Source organism: Ahaetulla prasina, chromosome 2 (assembly GCF_028640845.1).
Source record: "Ahaetulla prasina isolate Xishuangbanna chromosome 2, ASM2864084v1, whole genome shotgun sequence".
NCBI classification, from domain to species: domain Eukaryota; kingdom Metazoa; phylum Chordata; class Lepidosauria; order Squamata; family Colubridae; genus Ahaetulla; species Ahaetulla prasina.
Window position 1 is genome coordinate 11222348 of NC_080540.1, and position 23960 is coordinate 11246307.

Here is a 23960-nt window from a genome sequence, read left to right on the forward strand (position 1 = left end):
GCCTTGCTGGGTGATGTAACCTTCCCAGGTGCCATGTGGTGAAATGGGTAGAGGCTAATCCTATCATGTCCTGAGGGCCGTCTTAATCCCATCACCCTGGAGCTGCAGGCCTTTTGTGTTGTAGATAAGATGTCTTTTGTCTTTCTGGGGCTATTAACAAAGGTGGGGGCCACTTTCCAAGAGCATGTTTCTCCTTTTCTCATCCAGGAAGGTATAATATTCTGCCTTTTAAATATTTCCTAGAATATGTCATTTTTCTAGGAGAGAGGTGGGTGCTAACTTTCTGCAATCCCTTTTTGCCAAAGTATGTGGGTGGGACACACACAGTCTTGGCAAAAGATTAAAAATTGATTAGATCAGGGAAACTTGATGGGTGCTTTTAATTTTTCCGATGCAAAGGGGATCGATAGAGGCAACAGAAAATGATTCCTTTAGTGGCTCCCAAAAGCTTTCAACCATGAAGGCCTAGCAGCCGGGGGAAAAGTTCCAGTAAGAAATGTACAGTATCCAAATTGTCTATGCTAATTAACTTCAGATGTCAAATATCACTTTCTGTGATCTTCCAAACAGGTTTCAAGCAAGCACAAGTCCCAAAATTCTTCACAGCCGTGATTTTCCTTTAAATTAGAGGCTGCCCATTTCTCTTTTTCTGCTATCCAAGTGAGGGAATTGCCTGAGGGGAATTGCTCCTCCCACAGTGGAATTAGCAGGGAGTGATTGCTTGGGCTTTAGTGCCACAGAGCAAAAATCACCCTAGGAGAAGCTTTGTGTAGAAATAAGGGAAAGGAATAGCTTCAGTCTAATTCTGAATGGTGTGTCTGCGTGTGTGCTTGTGTATGCAGCTACTTCTAAAATACAGACATTTTGGACAAATTTCCCTCCCACCAGACAGAAATCTAAGCTGTTCAGAACTTGCTGTGGCAACCACCTCTCAAATAAAATCCTTATACGAGTACGTTAACTGATCACAATATAAATGCGACAAGAAAGAAAACCTTACAATGAATCTCAACCTTCCCCCATAATCTTTCCAGCTGTCTTCTGGGGATTGAAAAAAATCTTGGTCTTTTTTTTTTTTAATTCAAAAAGTTTTACAAAAACTTTTTTTCCCCCTTTCTCCCCAACCCCTCTTCCTTCACAAACCCCTCCCCCCCTCCCCACCTGACTTCCTGGAACAAGCACAAGGTATAGTTAAAAATAAAACAAACATATGCTAAAAAAAAATTTTTCCCCCAAAACTATTATACCAATTTTCCCTCTCTAGCTCTGACTTCCTCCTTACATAACCAAAATCCTTCAAAAAATTAACAATAAACAGTAATAAAATATATAGATCAATAGAACAAATTAATCCTAAAGTATTTAAAACCAGCTAAAGCATAAAAATCTAATCCAATTCAAAGAATATCTCCCTTATAGCTTCTATAACCATATAATTTTTCCCCCAAGTCTTTCTTACATAAGATCTTTTGAGAATATTCTATTTAAAATTCAGTGCAACACATTATAAAATTTCAATACAGGGAAATTACAATATCTATTCAACTTTAGTCCTTCCTCGTCAAAATCCAGTATAAATCCAAATATCTAGTCTTTTATGATAGTTATAAAACATATAATCAACCCATTTCTTCCAGATCTTCCTCACGTATTGTCTTTCAGGAACGCTAATATCTTTTTCTGTTAATATTTCAAAAAAAAAAAAATTCTTTCAAGGATGATACTTTTGTCTCTTGCCATTTTTTTTGATGCATTAGTCTCTGTCTTTCCTTCATTACTCCTTTTGAAAAGTCAGTCACAATATTTCCTAATAGTTCCTTATGTCCAAGAATCCACGAGTTACTGCCGTATATTCCCTCAATCCGAAAAGAGAACTCTTGGAAAGCATTAACCCTGTGAATTTTTCCATTTCGGGAGACAGCCTCCTGTAGCACAAATTCAGGCATTTCATCCAAACTTTTTAAAAAAGGCTTCTTTACATCAACTTGTTTATTCAGGATCCTATCTTCATATTTATCCACTTTTGTTATCTCCTCCATTCCATATTCCAAGTCCTGATTACATTGGTTAATTTCCTCCAAACTCTCATCCAAAATGCCTCCATTTTTTTCCAATTCGTATTTTTGAGTAATTAAATACATTCTTTCTGTATAATCCAGTATAAAGTCACGAATCCATTCTTTTGAAAAAACCTTCATGGCAAAGTTCTTGCTGAAAATCCCCTTATAAAATACTTAAACAAACTAAAATAATCCAACAATTCACAGTCCAGTACAATAAGATAAAATCTCCACTCAGTTTCACTTTCTCAACAAGTAAACGCCATTTTATTTCATTGTGTTGATTGTAGATGAGAGAATTTAAAAAAAAAAAAAAAATAGAAGTCAGATTTAATACTTGCAATTTAAATGACTGATCTCCTGTGTTTATTCCGTCTGCTTATAAATATCCATAACAATCACTTGAAGCAGAAGTGGTCGCTCTCTTCTCTGTCTGCATGAAGCAGAGACACGCTGGGGCTGGAGCTTTTTTTAGAAGGATTTCCAGGGAACTTTCCCTTTCGAGTTCCCCAAACGGGGCCTCTAGAGAGAGCTCTACCTTTCCTTCTTCTTGCTCTTTCCCTTCCCCTTACCGGGGAAGGTACTTTCAGCCGCTGTTTTCGCCGGCTTTTACAGAATCCCAGCGCGGGCGCCCTTAGGCCGTCCTTCGGAGAGAGCGGAGCCACTAGAAGTCCAAAAATCTTGGTCTTTACTGGTCCATCTCAGGATCCTTTCTTTCATGTCTGCTGGGTGGCATGCTTGGTGGAAAGGCTGGTCAGTCAGGCCTCAGAAGGTCTGCTCCCCTCTGGTTGCTGTGATGACTTTCTAGTGGAGGGTTGGATCCAAACCCAATTCCTGACTCAAATGGATGGGAGGGCTCCTCTGGAGGAAGCATCTGGATCCATGTGCTCTGCTTCCACAGGTTTCAGAGTCATCTGTGCAGGGCTGAAAGACATGAGAACAGGGTCTCCTCCCCCTTTTGCTGGGTGAGGAAAGGCATTGTAGGGGAATAAGAGATGGAAGAGAGAGTGGGTGGGTGTGGGTAGATAGCTTGCAGGTAGAGTTTGAAAAGAAACAACACATCAGTATTGCAGCTATCAAACAGATAATGCAGTTTCAACAAAACGGAGACACAACAGATGAGAAAGAAAAAAATCCAGAGCACTGGATTCCCATGTGCTCTGCAGCCAAAGATGGAGAAGCTGTATACAGTCAGTAAAAACAAGACCAGGAGCTGACTGTGACTCAGATCATGTGCTTCTTCTTGCACAATGTAGGCTTAAACTGAAGAAAGTAGGGAAAAGCACCAGGCCACTCAGGTATGAACTAAATCATATCCCTGATCAATATACAATAGAGGTGACAAATAGGTTTAAGGAATTAGATCTGATAGACAGAGTGCCTGAAGAAATATGGACGGAGGTTCGCAACATTGTACAAGAGGTAGCAACTAAAACCATCCCAAAGAAAAAGAAATGCAAGAAAGCAAAATGGCTGTCTGCGGAAGCTTTGCAAATAGCTGAGGAAAGAAGGGAAGCAAAAGGCAAGGGAGAAAGAGAAAGATACACCCAGCTGAATGCAGAATTCCAGAGAATAGCTAGAAGAGATAAGAATGCATTCTTAAATGAAATAGAAGAAAACAATAGAAGCGGGAGGACCAGAGATCTCTTCAAGAAAATTGAAGATATGAAGGGAAGGTGTCAGGCCAAAATGGGCATGACAAAGGACCAAAATGGCAGAGACCTAACAGAGGCAGAAAAGATTAAGAAGAGGTAGCAAAATTACACAGAACTATACAAGAACAAGATTAATGTCACTGATAACCACGATGAGGTGGTCACTGACCTTGAGCCGGACATCCTAGAATGTGAAATCAAATTCCTTAAGAAATCTGAGTAATATAAACTAGTGGAGGAGACAGTATTCCAGCTGAGCTATTCAAAATCTTAAAAGACGATGCAGTAAAAATGCTACACTCAATTTGTCAGCAAATTTGGAAAACTCAACAGTGGCCACAGGATTGGAAAGGTCAGTTTACATTCCAATTCCAAAGAAAGGCAATGCCAAAGAATCTTCAAACTACTGCACCATTGTATTCATTTGACATGCTAGTAAAGTTATGCTCAAAATCCTACAAGCTAGGCTCCAGCAGTATGTGGATCAAGAACTACCAGAAGTACAGGCAGAATTTCAAAGAGGCAGAGGAACTAGAGATCAAATTGCCAACATACGCTGAATCATGGAGAAAGCTAGGGACTTCCAGAAAAACATCTACTTCTGCTTCATTGACTATGCTAAAGCCTTTGATTGTGTGGATCACAACAAATTGTGACAAGTTCCTAAAGAAATGGGAGTACCAGACCACCTTATTTGTCTCTTGAGAAATCTATACGCAGGTCAAGAAGTAACTGTACAAACTGGACACGGAATCACTGATTAGTTCAAAATTGGGAAAGGAGTCCAGCAAGGCTGTATACTGTCGCCCTGTCTATTTAACTTATAAGCAGAGTGCATCATGAGAAAGGCAGGGCTAGATGAATCAAAAGTTGGAATTATGCCGGGGAAAATACCAACAACCTCAGATATACAGATGATACCACTCTAATGGCAGGAAGTGAAGAGGAATTAAAGAACCTTTTGATGCGGGTGAAGGAGAGTGCACAAGTTGGCTAAAACGAAACATTAAGAAAACTTAAGATCATGGCATCCGGCATTCCCAATTCCTGGCAGATAGATGGGGAAGAAATGAGGTAGTGACAGATTTTATTTTCCTGGGCTCCAAGATCACCGCAAATGGGGACTGCAGCCAAGAAATTAAAAGACGCTTGCTCCTGGGGAGGAAAGCTATGGCCAATCTAGACAGCGTACTAAAAAGCAGAGACATCACCCTACCAACAAAAGTGCGTATAGTCAAGGCTATGGTTTTCCCAGTTGCAATGTATGGCTGTGAAGGTTGGGCCATAAGAAAGGCTGAGTGCCAAAGAATTGAGGCCTTTGAAGTCTGGTGCTGGAGAAGACTCCTGCGAGTCCCTTGGACTGCAAGGTGATCAAACCAGTCACTGCTACAGAAGATCAATTCTGACTGCTCTTTAGAAGGCCAGATTCTGAAGATGAAACTCAAATACTTTGGTCACCTAATGAGAAAGGACTCAGTGGAGAAGAGCCTAATGCTGGGAAAGATTGAGGGCAAAAGAAGAAAGGGACGACAGAGAACAAGGTGGCTGGATGGAGTCACTGAAGCAGTAGGCGTTGAGTTTAAATGGACTCCAGAGGATGGTAGAAAACAGGAAGGCCTGGAGGAACGTTGTCCATCGGGCCGCGATGGGTCGGACATGACTTTGCAACTAACAACAACAACAATACATACATACATATACTAGGCTCACTTTTTAAACATTTGGCTTCCCTTTTAGATGTTGCTCAAGCAATTAAAAATCTGCTGAAATATTCTCCACTAGCTGGAGGCCCATGTTTCGCTACAAAACTATGTACTCGGGTTTGATAAATTGACACTTACAGTCTGAAACTTAATGTAGAATGTGTAAGTCCGTAGCATCAGTGTGTTAATATAATGCAACTGGCAGTTGGAACAGAGGGGATGGGGGCGTAAGAATGTCCCAGCCCGCAGCATCCACTGGTATTCATCTGGCTAGCATCCTGTCAGCGTGAGAGAGTTGAGGGGTTTTGGAAACTCAAACAGTATTTGCTGCGTAAGCAAGGAGGAGATAGGAAAGAGGCTGGGCGTGGCTTAGCTCAACTGTTTTGTAGTAACGCTGCTTGCTGCTGAGAAAGTAAAACTGAAAGTGAAACTTCTTTCCTCTGCTTGAGTTTTGCATTTGGAAGAGATTTCTTTTCAGATGGGGAGGGGGAATAGAATTCCTTAGCATCAGAGTATGTTAATAATAATATAGGAAATACTAGCGCTCTAATGATCATTTTGAAAAATCCTTTCTTAGTGAGCACCTAGAAGCCAAGAGGAACATACGTGGCAAATTTCAAATTTGTAGGCTTTATGGTTCTGGAGATTTCATGATTACGACATAAGTGGTTTTTGCTTTTATATATATAGATATCTATCTCCCACCTTAATTAGATGTAGTAATAACTCAAGGTGACAAATATACCTAATAGAGATCTAAGAGCCTTTTCTGTAGCGCAGCATGGCAATTCCCCTCAAGGCTTTGAAAAGGAACCACACAACTCCAGAGAAAGAAAGTTCAGATCCACTCCCTCATGTTTGAATAAAAAGACATGTTTGAATAAAAAGAATAAGGCAAGCAACTAAATGGTTATTTTTTCAACTGGGCTGCCAAAGAAAGAAGAGAAATGAAATTCAAGATTCCTCTACACACATCAAATTTTGCTTCATATGGAGTTTCTTGTGTGAAATAAGAGAGGAATTATGTGTGAAACACTTCCCACAATCTGGACACTTGAATGGTTTCTCCCCTGTGTGTAACCTTACATGATTTATAAGGCTAGACCTGATACTGAAATCTTTCCCACAATCTGGACACTCAAATGGTTTTTCTCCTGTGTGAGTCCTCTGGTGTACTTCCAACTCGGAATTCCAATTAAAACCTTTCCCACAAACTGGACACTTATATGGTTTCTCTCCTGTGTGAGTCCTCTGATGTATCACAAGCTTAGAATTCTGCTGGAAACTTTTCCCACAATCCGGGCACTCATATGGTTTTTCTCCACTGTGAGATCTCTGGTGTATCACAAGCTTAGAATTCTGCTGGAAACTTTTCCCACAATCCGGGCACTCATATGGTTTTTCTCCACTGTGAGATCTCCGGTGTATCACAAGCTCAGAATTCTGCTGGAAACTTTTTCCACAAGCCAGACACTGATACAGTTTTTCTCTAGTGTGAGTTCTCTGGTGTATCATCAGGTTGGAATTCTGACTGAAACTTTTCCCACAATCCGGACATTGAAATGGTTTTACTCTTGTGTGAGTTCTCTGGTGTATCACCAGGTGGGAATTCCGAATGAAACCTTTTCCACACTCACTACATTTATACGGTTTCTCTCCTGTGTGTGTCCTGTGGTGTTCCACCAGCTGGGAATTCAAACGGAAACTTTTCCCACAATCCGGACACTGAAATGGTTTTTCTCCTGTGTGTATTGTCTGGTGTTCCACCAGATGAGAATTGTCACGGAAACTTTTCCCACAATCCGGACACTGAAATGGTTTTTCTCCTGTGTGAGTTCTCTGGTGTATCACCAGCTGGGAATTCCAAATGAAACTTTTCCCACAAACAGGACATATATATGGTTTCTCTCCTGTGTGTGTCCTGTGATGTACCACAAGATTGGAACGCCAACGGAAACTTTTCCCACAATCCAGGCACTCATACGGTTTTTCTCCTGTGTGAGTCCTCTTGTGTTTCACTAGGTAGGAACTCTGACTGAAACTTTTCCCACAAACAGGACATTTATATGGTTTCTCTCCTGTGTGTGTCGTCTGGTGTTCCACCAGGCGTAAATTTTGACTAAAACTTTTCCCACAAACAGGACATTCAAAGGACAGGACATTCTCCCCACTGTGAGTCCTCTTGTGTTTCACTAGGTAGGAACTCTGACTGAAACATTTCCCACAAATCAGGCACTGATATGGTTTTTCTCCGGGATGAGTTCTCTGGTGTATCTCCAGGTGGGAATTCCGAATGAAACTTTTCCCACAAATAAGACATTTATATGGATTTTCTCCTGTGTGTGTTGTCTGGTGTTCCACCAGATGGGAATTGTCACGGAAACTTTCCCCACAATCCGGACACTGAAATGGTTTTTCTCCTGTGTGAGTTCTCTGGTGTATCACCAGGGAGGAATTCTGAGTGAAACTTTTCCCACAAACAGGACATACATATGGTTTCTCTCCTGTGTGTGTCCTGTGATGTACCACAAGGTTGGAACTGCAACGGAAACTTTTCCCACAATTCAGGCACTCATACGGTTTTTCTCCTGTGTGAGTCCTCTTGTGTCTCACTAGATTGGAACGAATACTAAATCTTTTGCCACATTGGAAGCACTGGTAGAGCTTCTCTCCAGTATGGGTTCTTTCATGAACCATGAGGAAAGTTTTCTGAGAAAAGCTTTTGCCGCACTCCAAAAATTTGTATGGCTTTTCACAGGATGGATCCTGTTCTGCAGAATTATATGTGAGCTGCAGCCTGTGTTTTTCCCACATTAGGCTGTGTGCGGGCTTTTTCCAACACTGATATGCTTGGATTCTTGAGGTGGCAAAAAATATTTCTGATCTCTTGCCTGGTGGTTGTTTTAAGCCATTCTTTCCTTCCTCAAAGGCTTTAATTAATGCCTGCCAACTTTGACTCTACATGGAACCTTTTTCTTCCTATTGACTTCAAGTTGTTCCTCACTTTTTCATTATTTAAATATTATCCTCTTTGATTTCTCATTTAATGGTTTTTTTCAGTTCCGTATGCTCTATTTTTTTCCAGCTCAAAATGTCGTTCTTGTTATTCTTTCCTTTATTTCTCATCTGCTGAGGAAGAAGAGTTTTTAAACTTTCCAGAGTTATTGGAAAATATTTTGATTGATGGTTTGTTTTGCACTTTAATGCTGTTTCTCATTCTCTATTGTCCAGAGTGCTCTTCTTGGCATCCTCTCCCTCTGTAAGATAAATGGGTTAGTTTCATTATTGTTTAAAAATGGCTGCAGGACATGTGAAAGCAGCAAAAAAAAAAACACCATCCCATATATTACATGAAAAAACAAACACTAGAATTCTGTTAGAGCCTCTAATATTATGATTGATACAGAAAACTAAAAAGATCCAAGTTCAAATATCGATGCCATCATAATATTCTCTTTTTTAATCAATCAGTCAATCAGAATAGAGTTGAAAGGGGCCTTGGAGGTCTTCTCGTACCCCTCCCTCCTCAGACAGATGTATGGTATAATATTACATATAACTTTTTAGCTTGTGTAAATACACTCATGTATGGAGGCATACAAGCACAGAAATACATACCTATGGATCTATGTCCCAAAGACCACGTATGCAAAATATCCCAAAGTGTATTTGGTCAAATTGTTTGATCTTAGTTTAGAAAGGGGGGGAGGGGACACTAATAGATGAAATTAGTATCTCCTAAATTCCTATTCAAAAGGGACACGGTGGCTCAGGGCCTAGGACAATGAGCTTGTCGATCAAAAGGTCGGCAGCTCGGCGGTTCGAATCCCTAGTGCTTCCCTGTAACAGGGTGAGCTCCTGTTACTTGTCCCAGCTTCTGCCAACCTAGCAGTTTTGAAAGCACGTAAAAATGTAAGTAGAAAAAATAGGGACCAGGTAACAGCGTTCTGTGTGCCTTTGGCATTGAGTCATGCCAGCCACATTACCATGGAGACGACAGCGCTGGCTCTTCGGCTTTGAAACGGAGATGAGCACCGCCCCCTAGAGTCGGCAATGACTAGCATGTATGTGCGACCTTTACCTTTAAATTCCTACTCAAAATCTAAATCTCCGTTTTGCATATGAAGCTCCTCGATTTCCAGGGAAAACCACAGGCCAATAAAATCGCAGAAATCAACAGGTACGTGAAAGCTGCTGTTTAAGAAATATATAAATATATATTGAATATATATATTATTTTTAAAATATCCCAGCAGAAAATCTCAGGCAGCAGTTTTAAATCGTGCAGCCCCACAGGAATAAAATTTGGGGAGGGAAAGAATATGAAGAAGTTGCCAACACGATTCATCTGCATCTACGCCGTGGAAGAATCCAAAGGGCCCGACTTGCTCCGGGCTTCTCCTCCGACCTTCCCTCCACTCACCTCCCAGGAGCCGCTTCCACCCTCCAAGCTGCACAAGAGGCTCTTCAGACGCCATTATCCTTCCGTGGGTGACACGGAAGAGGAAGTTACTCTGCCCTTCGCCTTCTCGTCTTTCTACATCCGCTCTAGCAACCCACTACTCTAATGTTTGAACCCGTTCAATCGCAGCCTCTGCCCCTTCCCTAGAAAAGCTCAGTCCCCGCTGTACCGAGTTTTTTTTCCTGTAGCGCGCCATCTAGCGACAGAAGGCGGAAGAACATGTTCGTTCTACCCTGAGGCGTTTGAAGATGTTCTCATTGATTCCGTGCTTTCTTATGTGGCATCAAATCCTATTGGACTCCCATTGAGCTCATCAGTAGCTTTTTTCCCTGAGGCTCCATCCCCAAACCTTTTCTTTCAGGTCCCCCAAGAGGGCATCCATTGTCCCTGGAGCTGCGCCCGAAGCTTCTTTTGCCAGAAGCGGCAACTAAACCAAAGGAAAACGACCTTTTGGGGGTGGGGTGGGGGGCTGGTAATGACGCGCAAATGGGAAAAGAGAAAGTGCAGCTCTTTTGGTTCCAGCCATTTTTTCCTCTGGAAGAGGTGGCGGGGGGAGGAGTGTGCACGATAACTGCTGAAAACGTGCCTCTGCAAAGCAGCAAACCTCTTAAGACTGTAGCTTGTCTCTTCTGAGATTTTATTTTCTCTTATTTCCCAATTTAGTTATCAAGCCTGGTATTTCTTATTGGTGCCTCATCCTTGCTTAGCAATGGATATTCCGGGGCTAATTGGTGTTGCAACCTGAAACCCCCACCCCCCTATTTCTTTTCCAAGCTCAAGAGAGGGCTGGGAGAGTCATTCCCCTCCCCTCTGAACACTCAGCATCCTGGCCGGCTTCAGCAGCAGTTTGTAAGGCATAAGAAAATCATGAGAGGCTTTCCTGGCCGAGCAGTTCAATGAATTTCTGGAGATTAAGATCACTTATAAATTCAGCTGAAGAGGGCAATGTAAGGTTGGCAGCCTCTGGAGCTTTGATTTTGCCACCCAGAGAAAGGGCTGTGCAGGAGGAAAGACACTGGGCCCTTCTCTGTCTGGCTTCAGGCTATGGCAAATTACCAAAAGGGCTATTGATTGCAATTCTCATGGACTGTTGGAGGGTTTGAGATCGAAGGGGTTCAGTCATTATGTCCCTCCTAGACCTCTCATCTGGTTTCAATAACAATGACCATATCCTTCTGGAGAGGCCTTGGAGTCAGGAAATGGGAGGAGCTTTATTAGGGTCATTCTACTTCTACCTCTATGCCCGGTTGCAATCCATGTGGGTAGAAGAGGGGCCGGATCTTGACCTCTGCAATTTGCGGTGCCTCTGGGCTCAAGCCTTTCCTTGCTGCTTGTTAACATCTACATGAAGCCACTAGGAAAAGCCATCCATAGTCTGATACCCAATTATGTACAGGTAGTATTGGAAGAAATATCCTTCTGGGTTCAGTTCCGAATGGGGAAAAAGACACTGGATTCATGGAAGTTGTTAGGAAAGTTTATTGATGAACAGGGTCACATGGTTTGAGGTCCTGGAGAAAAAGGCACATGGAGTGGAGAGAGATACCGATTTATACACTCTCTTGGGCCTTGCCTTAGTGGTTCCTGTGCAAGAAATGTATTGGCTGTTAGACTCCCAGGGGGCAGCGGTCTTAGCTAACTTTATAGGCTGTCTGTGTCCTAGGCTTGGTTGAGCCTTGCTGGGTGATGTAACCTTCCCAGGTGCCATGTGGTGAAATGGGTAGAGGCTAATCCTATCATGTCCTGAGGGCCATATCTTAATCCCATCACCCTGGAGCTGCAGGCCTTTTGTGTTGTAGATAAGATGTCTTTTGTCTTTCTGGGGCTATTAACGAAGGTGGGGGTCACTTTCCAAGAGCATGTTTCTCCTTTTCTCATCCAGGAAGGTATAATATTCTGCCTTTTAAATATTTCCTAGAATATGTCATTTTTCTAGGAGAGAGGTGGGTGCTAACTTTCTGCAATCCCTCTTTTTTGCCAAAGTATGTGGGTGGGACACACATGGTGTTGTGTCTTGCCCGCTCTCACAGCAGCCGGGGCCTTCTTATCTGCTCCCGAACACGGAGGAATGTATGCCTCCCGGCCCCAGTCCTGGCTCCATGCCCAGACAAGCTGAAGAGGAGGGGGCACCTCCCGGTCCCAGCCCTGGCTCCATGCCCAAGCAGGCTGCAGAGGAGGGAGCATCCCCCGGCCCCAGCCCTGGCTCCATGCCCAGGGAAACGGAGCAGCTAGACCCCTCCCCCTCCTCCACAGCATGTGAGCCTGAGGAAAGTTTATTTCCAACAGCTGCTGATTGGAGTGACCCTTGCATCAGAAGACTGGATAGGTGGAGGCAACAGAAGGAAGGGAGGGGCAGGCCTTAATGAGTGCTGAGTCACGGAGCCACACCCCATGGCCTATATAAAGGATCTGCTTTCTGGCAGTCTCTGAGTCAGGCAAAGTCGAACTTATCTTGCTGAAGTCACTTTCTGGTCTCCTGCCTGCTCTGAGGACTTTGCTAGGACTTTAGGCAGAGCTGCAGAGGCAAGCCTGATTCGGATTTCCCTGACCCGGCCGTCAGCGGAGGAGTGGGACACGACACATAGTCTTGGCAAAAGATTAAAAATTGATCAGATCAGGGAGACGATGGGTGCTTTTAATTTTTCTGATGCAAAGGGGAAGGCATTGATAGAGGCAACAGAAAATGATTCCTTTAGTGGCTTCCAAAAGCTTTCAACTATGAAGACCTAGCAGCCGGGGGAAAAGTTCCAGTAAGAAATGTACAGTATCCAAATTGTCTATGCTAATTAACTTCAGATGTCAAATATCACTTTCTGTGATCTTCCAAACAGGTTTCAAGCAAGCACAAGTCCCAAAATTCTTCACAGCCGTGATTTTCCTTTAAATTAGAGGCTGCCCATTTCTCTTTTTCTGCTATCCAAGTGAGGGAATTGCCTGAGGGGAATTGCTCCTCCCCCAGTGGAATTAGCAGGGAGTGATTGCTTGGGCTTTAGTGCCACAGAGCAAAAATCAACCTAGGAGAAGCTTTGTGTAGAAATAAGGGAAAGGAATAGCTTCAGTCTAATTCTGAATGGTGTGTCTGCGTGTGTTCTTGTGTATGCAGCTACTTCTAAAATACAGACATTTTGGACAAATTTCCCTCCCACCAGACAGAAATCTAAGCTGTTCAGAACTTGCTGTGGCAACCACCTCTCAAATAAAATCCTTATACGAGTACATTAACTGATCACAATATAAATGCGACAAGAAAGAAAACCTTACAATGAATCTCAACCTTCCCCCATAATCTTTCCAGCTGTCTTCTGGGGATTGAAAAACATCTTGGTCTTTACTGGTCCATCTCAGGATCCTTTCTTTCATGTCTGCTGGTGGCATGCTTGGTGGAAAGGCTGCTCAGTCAGGCCTCGGAAGGTCTGCTCCCCTCTGGTTGCTGTGATGACTTTCTAGTGGAGGGTTGGATCCAAACCCAATTCCTGGCTCAAATGGATGGGAGGGCTCCTCTGGAGGAAGCATCTGGATCCATGTGCTCTGCTTCTACAGGTTTCAGAGTCATCTGTGCAGGGCTGAAAGACATGAGAACAGGGTCCCCTCCCCCCTTTGCTGGGTGAGGAAAGGCATTGTAGTGGAATAAGAGATGGAGAGAGTGAGTGGGTGGGGGTGGGTAGATAGCTTGCAAGTAGAGTTTGAAAAGAAACAACACATCAGTATTGCAGCTATCAAACAGCTATCAACAACCTCAGATATACAGATGATACCACTCTAATGGCAGGAAGCGAAGAGGAATTAAAGAGCCTTTTGATGTGGGTGAAGGAGAGTGCACAAGTTGGCTTAAAACTCAACATTAAGAAAACTTAAGATCATGGCATCCGGCATTCCCAATTCCTGGCAAATAGATGGGGAAGAAATGGAAATAGTGACAGATTTTATTTTCTTGGGCTCCAAGATCACCGCAGATGGGGACTGCAGCCAAGAAATTAAAAGACGCTTGCTCCTGGGGAGGAAAGCTATGGCCAATCTAGACAGCGTACTAAAAAGCAGAGACATCACCCTGCCAACAAAAGTGCGTATAGTCAAGGCTATGGTTTTCCCAGTTGCAATGTATGGCTGTGAAGGTTGGGCCATAAGAAAGGCTGAGTGCCAAAGAATTGAGGCCTTTGAACTCTGGTGCTGGAGAAGACTCCTGCGAGTCCCTTGGACTGCAAGGTGATCAAACCGGTCAGTCCTAGAGATCAATCCTGACTGCTCTCTAGAAGGCCAGATCCTGAAGATGAAACCCCAAATACTTTGGCCACCTAATGAGAAGGAAGGACTCACTGGAGAATAGCCTAATGCTGGGAAAGATTGAAGGCAAAAGAAGGGGACCACAGAGAACGAGGTGGCTGGATGGAATCACTGAAGCAGTAGGCGTGAACTTAAATGGACTCCAGAGGATGGTAGAGGACAGGAAGGCCTGGAGGAACGTTGTCCATCGGGCCGCGATGGGTCGGACATGACTTCACAACTAAAAACAACAACAACAACAATACATACATACATACATACATACATATGCTAGGCTCACTTTTAAAACATTTGGTTCCGCTTTTAGATGTTGCTCAAGCAACTAAAAACCTGCTGAAATATTCTCCACTAGCTGGAGGCCCATGCTTCGCTACAAAACTATGTGCTTGGGTTTGATAAATTGACACTTACAGTCTGAAACTTAACGTAGAATGTGTAAGTCCATAGCATCAGTGTGTGTTAATATAATGCAACTGGCAGTTGGAAAAGAGGGAATGGAGGCGTAAGAATGTCCCAGCCCGCAGCATCCACTGGTATTCATCTGGCTAGCATCCTATCAGCGTGAGAGTTGAGGGGTGTTTGGAAACTCAAACAGTATTTGCTGCATGAGCAAGGAGGAGATAGGAAAGAGGCTGAGCGTGGCTTAGCTCAACTGTTTTGTAGTAACGCTGCTTGCTGCTGAGAAAGTAAAACTGAAAGTGAAACTTCTTTCCTCTGCTTGAGTTTTGCATTTGGAAGAGATTTCTTTTCAGGTGGGGAGGGGGAGTAGAACTCCTTAGCATCAGAGTATGTTAATAATAATATAGGAAATACTAGCGCTCTAATGGTCATTTTGAAAAATTCTTTCTTAGCGAGCACCTAGAAGCCAAGAGGAACATACATGGCAAATTTCAAATTTGTAGGCTTTATGGTTCTGGAGATTTCATGATTACGGCATAAGTGGTTTTTGCTTTTATATATATAGATATCTATATCCCACCTTAATTAGATGTAGTAATAACTCAAGGTGACAAATATACCTAATAGAGATCTAAGAGCCTTTTCTGTAGCGCAGCATGGCAATTCCCCTCAAGGCTTTGAAAAGGAACCACACAACTCCAGAGAAAGGAAGTTCAGATCCACTCCCTCATGTTTGAATAAAAAGACATGTTTGAATAAAAAGAATAAGGCAAGGAATTAAATGGTTATTTTCTGAACTGGGCTGCCAAAGAAAGAAGAGAAATGAAATTCAAGATTCCTCTACACACATCAAATTTTGCTTCATATGGAGTTTCTTGTGTGCGATAAGAGAGGAATTTTGTGTGAAACACTTCTCACAATCTGGACACTTGAATGGTTTCTCCCCTGTGTGTAACCTTACATGATTTATAAGGCTAGACCTGATACTGAAATCTTTCCCACAATCTGGACACTCAAATGGTTTTTCTCCTGTGTGAGTCCTCTGGTGTACTTCCAACTCGGAATTCCAATTAAAACCTTTCCCACAAACTGGACACTTATATGGTTTCTCTCCTGTGTGAGTTCTCTGGTGTATCACAAGCTTAGAATTCTGCTGGAAACTTTTCCCACAATCCGGGCACTCATATGGTTTTTCTCCACTGTGAGATCTCTGGTGTATCACAAGCTTAGAATTCTGCTGGAAACTTTTTCCACAATCCAGACACTGATACGGTTTTTCTCTAGTGTGAGTTCTCTGGTGTATCATCAGGTTGGAATTCTGACTGAAACTTTTCCCACAATCCGGACATTGAAATGGTTTTACTCCTGTGTGAGTTCTCTGATGTCTCACAAGCTTAGAACTCTGGTTGAAACTTTTTCCACAATCACTACATTTATACGGTTTCTCTCCTGTGTGTGTCCTGTGGTGTACCACCAGGTTGGAATTCCAACGGAAACTTTTCCCACAATCCGGACACTGAAACGGTTTTTCTCCTGTGTGATTTCTCTGGTGTATCACCAGGTGGGAATTCCGAATGAAAGTTTTCCCACAAACAGGACATTTATATGGTTTCTCCCCTGTGTGTGTCGTCTGGTGTTCCACCAGATGGGAATTTTCACGGAAACTTTTCCCACAATCCGGACATTCAAATGGTTTTTCTCCTGTGTGAGTTCTCTGGTGTATCACCAGGTGGGAATTCCGAATGAAACCTTTCCCACAAACAGGACATTTATATGGTTTCTCTCCTGTGTGTGTCCTGTGGTGTTCCACCAGCTGGGAATTCAAACGGAAACTTTTCCCACAATCCGGGCACTCATACGGTTTTTCTCCTGTGTGAGTCCTCTGGTGTTTCACTAGGTCAGAACTCTGAATGAAACGTTTCCCACAATCCAGGCACTCATACGGTTTTTCCCCTGTGTGAATCCTCTGGTGTATCACCAGATTGGAATTCAGACTGAAACCTTTCCCACAAACAGGACATTTATATGGTTTCTCTCCTGTGTGTGTCGTCTGGTGTTCCACCAGGCGGGAATTTTGACTAAAACTTTTCCCACAAACAGGACATTCAAAGAGTTTCTCCCCACTGTGAGTCCTCTTGTGTTTCACTAGGTAGGAACTCTGACTGAAACATTTCCCACAAATCAGGCACTGATATGGTTTTTCTCCGGTGTGAGTTCTCTGGTGTATCTCCAGGTGGGAATTCCGAATGAAACTTTTCCCACAAATAAGACATTTATATGGTTTTTCTCCTGTGTGTGTTGTCTGGTGTTCCACCAGATGGGAATTGTCACGGAAACTTTTCCCACAATCCGGACACTGAAATGGTTTTTCTCCTGTGTGAGTTCTCTGGTGTATCACCAGGTGGGAATTCCGAATGAAACTTTTCCCACAAACAGGACATATATATGGTTTCTCTCCTGTGTGTGTCCTGTGATGTACCACAAGGTTGGAACTCCAACGGAAACTTTTCCCACAATCCAGGCACTCATACGGTTTTTCTCCTGTGTGAGTCCTCTTGTGTCTCACTAGATTGGAATGAATGCTAAATCTTTTGCCACATTGGAAGCACTGGTAGAGCTTCTCTCCAGTATGGGTTCTTCCATGAATCATGAGGAAACTTTTTCGAGAAAAGCTTTTGCCGCAGTCCAAACATTTGTATGGCTTTTCACGGGATGGATCCTGTTGTGCTGAATCAGATGTGATCTGCAATCTGTGTTTTTCCCACATTACGCAGTCTGTAGGGTTTTTCTAACACTGATATGCTTGGATTCTTGCAGTGGCGAAAAGTATTTCCGATCTCTTCACTGGTGATTGTTTGATTCAAGCCACTCTTTCCTTGCTCAAAGGTTTTAATTAATGCCTGCCAATTTTGGCTCTACATGGAACCTTTTACTTCCTACCGACTTCAAGTGTTTGCTCACTTTTTTATTTAAATATTATCCTCTTTGATTTCTCATTTAATGGTTTTTTTTTTCAGTTCTGTGTGCTCTATTTTTTCCAGCTCAAAACTTTGTTTTTGTTTTTCTTTCCTTTGTCTCTCAGCTGCTGAGGAAGAAGAGTTTTTAAATTTTCCAGAGGAATTGGAAAATATTTTGAATGATGTTTTGTTTTGAGCTTTAATGCTGCTTCTCATTCTCTGTTGTCCAGAGTGCTCTTCTTGGCATCTTCTCCCTCTGTAAGATTAATATAAATGGGTTAGTTTCATTATTGTTGAAAAATGGTTGCAGGACATGTGAAAGCAGCAAAAAAAATCCCCATCCCATATATTAGCATTAAAAAACAAACACTAAAATTCTATTTTAACCTCTAATATTAATTATGATTGATTTGGTATACAGAAGCCAAGTTCAAATATCGACGCCATCATAAAATTCCGTTTTTCAATCAGTCAATCAGAGTAGAGTTGGAACGGATCTTGGAGGTCTCCTAGTCCATCCCCCTCCTCAAGCAGATGTATGGTATAATATTACAGGGTAAATTTTTGGCTTGGGTAAATATACTCACGTATGCAGGCATATGAGCACAGAAATACACACCTATAGGTGTATAAGTACATCTATGCAAAATGTCCCAAAATGCATTCACTCAAATTGTTTGATCTTAGTTTAGAAAGGTGGGGGGGACAATAATAGATGAAATTAGTTTCCTATTCAAGATCTAAAGCCTCCATTTTGCCCATGAAGCTCCTCGCTTTCCAGGGAAAAACCACAGGCCAATAAAATTACAGAAATCAACAGGTACGTGAAAGCTGCTGTTTAAGAAATAGGATATATATATTATTAAAGACTATACAGCAGCAGCCAACACGATTCACCCGCGTTGTTTTCTCTGCTTCCAGGCCGTGGAGGAAGCCAAACGGCCCGACTTGCTCCCGGCTTCTCCTCCGACCTTCCCTCCACTCACCTCCCAGGAGCCGCCTTCCACCCTCAAAACAGCACAAGAGGGTCTGCAGACGCCATTTCGCTCCCGTGGGTGACACGGAAGAGGAAGTTCCTGTGCCCTTCGCCTCCTCGTCTCTCTCTACATCCGCTCTAGCAACCCACTACTCTAATGTTTGAACCCGTTCAATCGCAGCCTCCCCCTCCCCTAAACTAGCTCAGCCGCCGCTGTACTGAGCTTGGTTTCCCCATCTAGCGCGCCATCTAGCGACATAAGGCGGAAGAACACGCTCGTTCTACCCTAAGGTGTTTGAAGATGGTCTCACTGATTCCGTACTTCGTTCAGTGCTCTCCACTCACCTCCCAGGAGCCGCTTCGAACCTCGAAACAACACAAGAGAATCCGCCGATGCTATTGTCCTCCTGTGCGCGATCCGGAAGTTCCTCCGCCTTTCGCCTCAACTCCTCCACATCTTCTCTAAGAATACTATATACTCTATCGTTTCAACTCGTTGCAGTCCAGCCTCTCTGACGTTCCTAGAACGTATCTTTCTTATCGGCTTTTTGGGCGCGAGGGCCCTTCTCTGTAGCGCGCCATCTAGCGACAGAAGGCGGAAGAAGATGCTCGTTCTACCTTAAGGCGTTTGAAGATGTTCTCATTGATTCCGTGCTTCCTTATGTGCCATTAAGTCCTATTGGACTCCCATTGAGCTCATCGGTAGCTTTTCTCCCTGAGGCTCCATCCCCAAACCTTTTCTTTCAAGTACCCCAAGAAGGCATCCATTGTCCCTGGAGCTGCGCCCGAAGCTTCTTTTGCCAGAAATTGCAATTAAACCAAAGGAGTTTCCATTTAGGGTTGGTGGGGGGCTAGAAATGACGGGCAAATAGGACAGTGGTGGGTTTCAGATTTTTTTTACTACCGGTTCTGTGGGTGTGGCTTGGTGGGCGTGGTATAGTTTGGTGGGCGTGGCAGGGAAGGATACTGTAAAATCTCCATTCCTACCCCACTCCACTCTAGGGGAAGGATCAGTGGTGGGTTTCAAAATATTTTACTACCGGTTCTGTGGGTGTGGCTTGGTGGGCATGGCTTGGTGGGCATGGCAAGGGAAGAATAAAATCTCCATTCCCTCCCCACTCCAGGGGAAGGTTACTGCAAAATCCCCATTTCTTCCCAATCAGCTGGGACTTGAAAGGTAGAGAACAGATGGGGGTGAGGCCAGTCAGAATTTTTACTACCGGATCTCTGAACTACTCAAAATGTCTGCTACTGGTTCTCCAGAACTGATCAGAACCTGCTGAAACGCACCTCTGGGAAGGTTACTTCAAAATCCCCATTCCCTCCCGATCAGCTGGGACTCGGGAGGCAGAGAATAGATGGGAGCGGGGCAGTCAGAATTTTTACTACCAGTTCTCCGAACTACTCAAAATTTCCACTACCGGTTCTCCAGAACTGGTCAGAACCTGCTGAAACCCACTCTGAAATAGGAAAAGACAGAGTGCACCCCCCATTAGTTTCTGAAAGCTTTTCCTCTTGGTGTGTGTATGTGCCGGTAACTCCTCAACCTGCCTCTGCAATTTAAGAGAAGCTGTAAGATTGAAGCTTGACTCCTTATCTCTGCTGGGATTTTAATTTCTTTTACTTCAACATTCAGCTAACCAACATGTTATATCCTATTGGTGCCCCATCCCTTCATTGCAATGGAAAATCTGGCACCAATTGTCTATGGGGATTCTCAGTCACCCAAGTCATGATATCAATGGATTTCCAGAAAAATTAAAGGAAGCATTTCACTTGGAGACTCGCCTCCAACAGCCTGAACCTGTCTTGAACAGTGATGAGACACAGCAGAAAACATCCTGCAGCCACAAAGGCTCCACACCCATTTGCACTACTCACCTTACCCTGAGGACACAGATAAACCTCCAGGTGGCCTCAAAGACTCCCCCAAAGAATGCAAAGGACTAGGAATCCTTCCACCCCCCCACCATCCAGTCAGACCTGAAGAACTTCTTGGATGAGAAACAAAACATCTTCAAAGAAAAACCAGAAAGTCCAGTTGCCTCCTGACAAAGCAGCTCTTGTCAAGGTTCCAAGTAACAGACCCAATGCAATCAAAAGTCCGAGGCCAAGCTGCTCCTCATAACCCAGATTTATTTTAAATGTTTTAAATACAAATAATACAAACATAGTACATATACATCTAAATACAAAGAAAGAAAGAAAAAAGGGAAAAAAACCGCAAGACAAATATTACAGTGCACCACCACCCTCTGGAGACCATTTTTTGCCTATAACCATTTCTTTGTCTATAACAATTAAAAGATATACAATATATTCCCTGCAGAACAAACAACTACTACTAACCTGCCTTCCATTGAGGACCTGTATACTGCACAAGTCAAAAAGAGGGCTGTGAAAATATTTACAGACCCCTCACATCCTGGACATAAACTGTTTCAACTCCTACCCTCAGAACGACGCTATAGAGAACTGCACAGCAGAACAACTAGACACAAGAACAGTTTTCCCCCAAACGCCATCACTCTGCTAAACAAATAATTCCTTCAACATTGTCAAACTATTTACTAAATCTGCACTACTATTAATCTTATCGTTCCCATCACCCATCTCCTTCCACTTATGACTGTAACTTTGTTGCTTGTATCCTAATGGTTTATTTTGAAATTGATTGTTTCCCGATTGCTTATTTGTACCCTATGACTATCATTAAGTGTTGTACCTTATGATTCTTGATGAATGTATCTTTTCATTTATGTACACTGAGAGCATATGCACCAAGACAAATTCCTTGTGTGTCCAATCACACTTGGCCAATAAAAAATTCTATTCTATTCTATTCTATATCCCAATTTTGTCCCAAATATTTAGCCCTCACTAATCTAGCTGCCATTATCAGATTTACAATCAATTCCTTTTTTGTTTCATTTATATCCTGTTTTTCCATCAGCAACAGTAATGCAATTCTCGGTGACATGTCTAAATTTACATTTAAAAGTGCTTTAATATCTCTAAACACCATGTCCCATGTATTTCGTGCACTGTAACAATCCCACATTTATATGTTCCAATCTCTTTCTTGTACCAACTAATATTTGTATATTTACCATCTATTTGATTTAATTTATGTGGTGTTAGGTACCACTTCCATATCACTTATATATCCATTTTCCTTAACTCTGACATATGCTTATATACTCTCTATTCCAAATATTTTTCCAATCATTATCTTTTATTTCTCCCAAATCTGATTCCCAAATTAATTTTAAACTTTTTGCCTGCTCTTCTAATTCAGTTAATATTCTATATATTTCCCCAATTCTTCCTTTACCTATATATTCATTCTCCTCACATTCTTTTATAATTATTTCAAATTTTGTTAACTATCTTTCTCCTTGAACTCTTCTTCCACTTTTATCCATTTCTCGAATTGTATTAAATTGAACTAATTTAATATCTGTAAAATGTTCTTTAGTTGTGTTATATTCTTTATCTTCTTCCGATCTTCCCATTTATATATCTGATTTTCTTTTAGTTTACTAATCCATTCTTTCAATTCAATCTTAGGGAACTTCTCCCTAAGAAGCTCCCTAAGGTCGGCAGCTCAGCGGTTCAAATCCTTAGTGCTGCCGTGTAACGGGGTGAGCTCTCGTTACTTATCTCAGCTTCTGCCAACCTAGCAGTTTCAAAAGCACATAAAAATGCAAGTAGAAAAAATAGGGACTACCTTTGGTGGGAAGGTAACAGCGTTCCGTATGCCTTTGGCGTTAAGTCACGCCAGCCACATGACCACGGAGACGTCTTCGGACAGTGCTGGCTCTTCGGCTTTGAAATGGAGATGAGCACCGCCCCCTAGAGTCGGCAACGACTAGCACGTATGTGCGAGGGGAACTTTTACCTTTACCTATAAATATATTCAATCTATTTGCCAATATTGCTGTAAAAATCATAGTGTCCTGATTAATAAGGGATATTAGTCTATATGATCTTGGGTTTGTATGATCTTTACCTGGTTTCGCTATCAGTATTATCAAGGATTGCTTCTAGGAACATGGAATATTTTCCCCTTCCATTATTTTATTAAACATTATCTTCATCTTCAGCACCAATAGCCCTTTAAAATTTTTATAGTATTCTACGCCTAATCCATCTAACCCTGGTGCCTTACCTATTTTCAATTTATTAATGACTTCCACTATTTCCTTTTCTTCTATTTGTGATTCCATTATTTATCATACTCTGGAATTTTACAATTTAAATTCTTTTCTATATATGCCTGACTTTCATTCACGTTTGTCATTTCCCTTATATAGCTTTTCAAAGAACTTCTGAAATATCAACAATTTTTCTTTCATCGTATTACATTCCCCGCCACCCATTATCATTCTTTATTACTTCAATCGCTTTTTGCCTTTTTAGCTTGTGTGGGTCTAGCCAGAATTCTAGAATTTTTATTACTGTTTTCATAAAATTCCGTTTAAATGTATTAGCTTTCTTTGAACCTGTTCTGTCTCAATATTTTGCAACTCTTTTCTTTTCGTTCTAATATAATCCTATTCTCTCTACTTTCTATATAGTAAAAGTTTCCCTCGCACATATGTGCTAGTCATTCCCAACTCTAGGGGCCGGTGCTCATCTCTATTAAAGCCGAAGAGCCAGCGCTGTCAGAAGACATCTCCGTGGTCATGTCGCCGGCATGACTAAATGCCAAAGGCGCACAAAACGCTCTTACCTTCCCACCAAAGGTGATCCCTATTTTTCTACTTGCATTTTTTACGTGCTTTCAAACTGCTGTTGACAGAAGCTGGGACAAGTAACGGGAGCTCACTCCATTACAGGGCACTAGGGATTCGAACTGCTGAATTGCCGACCTTTCGATCGAAAAGCTCAGCCTCTTAGCCACTGAGCCACCATGCCCCACTATTCTATATATTTACTCACTCTCTCTCTCTCTCTATATATATATATTCATACATTTATATTTATATATACTCTCTAATTCCCTCCAACCATTTTATGTTTTTTGTTTTTTTTATATTATAAGAGTATTTTATCCCTAAACCTCACACTACTGCTTTCCTTGCATCCCATATTACACCTGTATTACTACCGCCCTCTTCATTTATAGTCCATATTTCTTTTAATTCCGTTTCCATTTTGTCTTTATTTTTAAAAATCCTCAAATCCATTCTTTATCTACTTGCCTGTTTGTAATCACAATTTATTTCCATATCCATAGTTACTGTTGCATGATCAGATATTTTAATTATTTTTATCTCTGCTCTCATTATTTTAGATAATATTTCTGGTGTTACAAATATATAATCTATTCTTATAAAAATTTTGTCTTTGTGTTTATATACAGAAAAATATGTATCTCTTTTGATTACCATGTAATCCTCTCCAAACATCTTTCAGTCTATTTCCATTAATAAATTTTCTTAAATCTGTATTATTATACTTT

General features: G+C 42.1%; 2 protein-coding genes across 2 annotated transcripts in view; both read right to left on the bottom strand.

Annotated features, from left to right (window-relative positions):
- The window catches only part of LOC131193500 (zinc finger and SCAN domain-containing protein 2-like), a 48393-nt gene that overhangs the window by 17686 nt on the left and 6747 nt on the right, over positions 1–23960 (bottom strand). The gene's annotated exons all lie outside the window — the stretch shown is intronic.
- Positions 11344–23960, bottom strand: part of LOC131193519 (zinc finger protein 208-like) — a 58201-nt gene continuing 45584 nt past the window's right edge. Inside the window, exons 5-6 of the mRNA XM_058173778.1 lie at positions 23221–23223; positions 11344–17232 (exon numbers count right to left, since the gene is read on the bottom strand). Of these exons, the coding sequence (XP_058029761.1) occupies positions 15390–17232; positions 23221–23223 (1846 nt within the window). The 3' untranslated portion in view covers positions 11344–15389. The remainder of the gene's footprint in view (positions 17233–23220; positions 23224–23960) is intronic.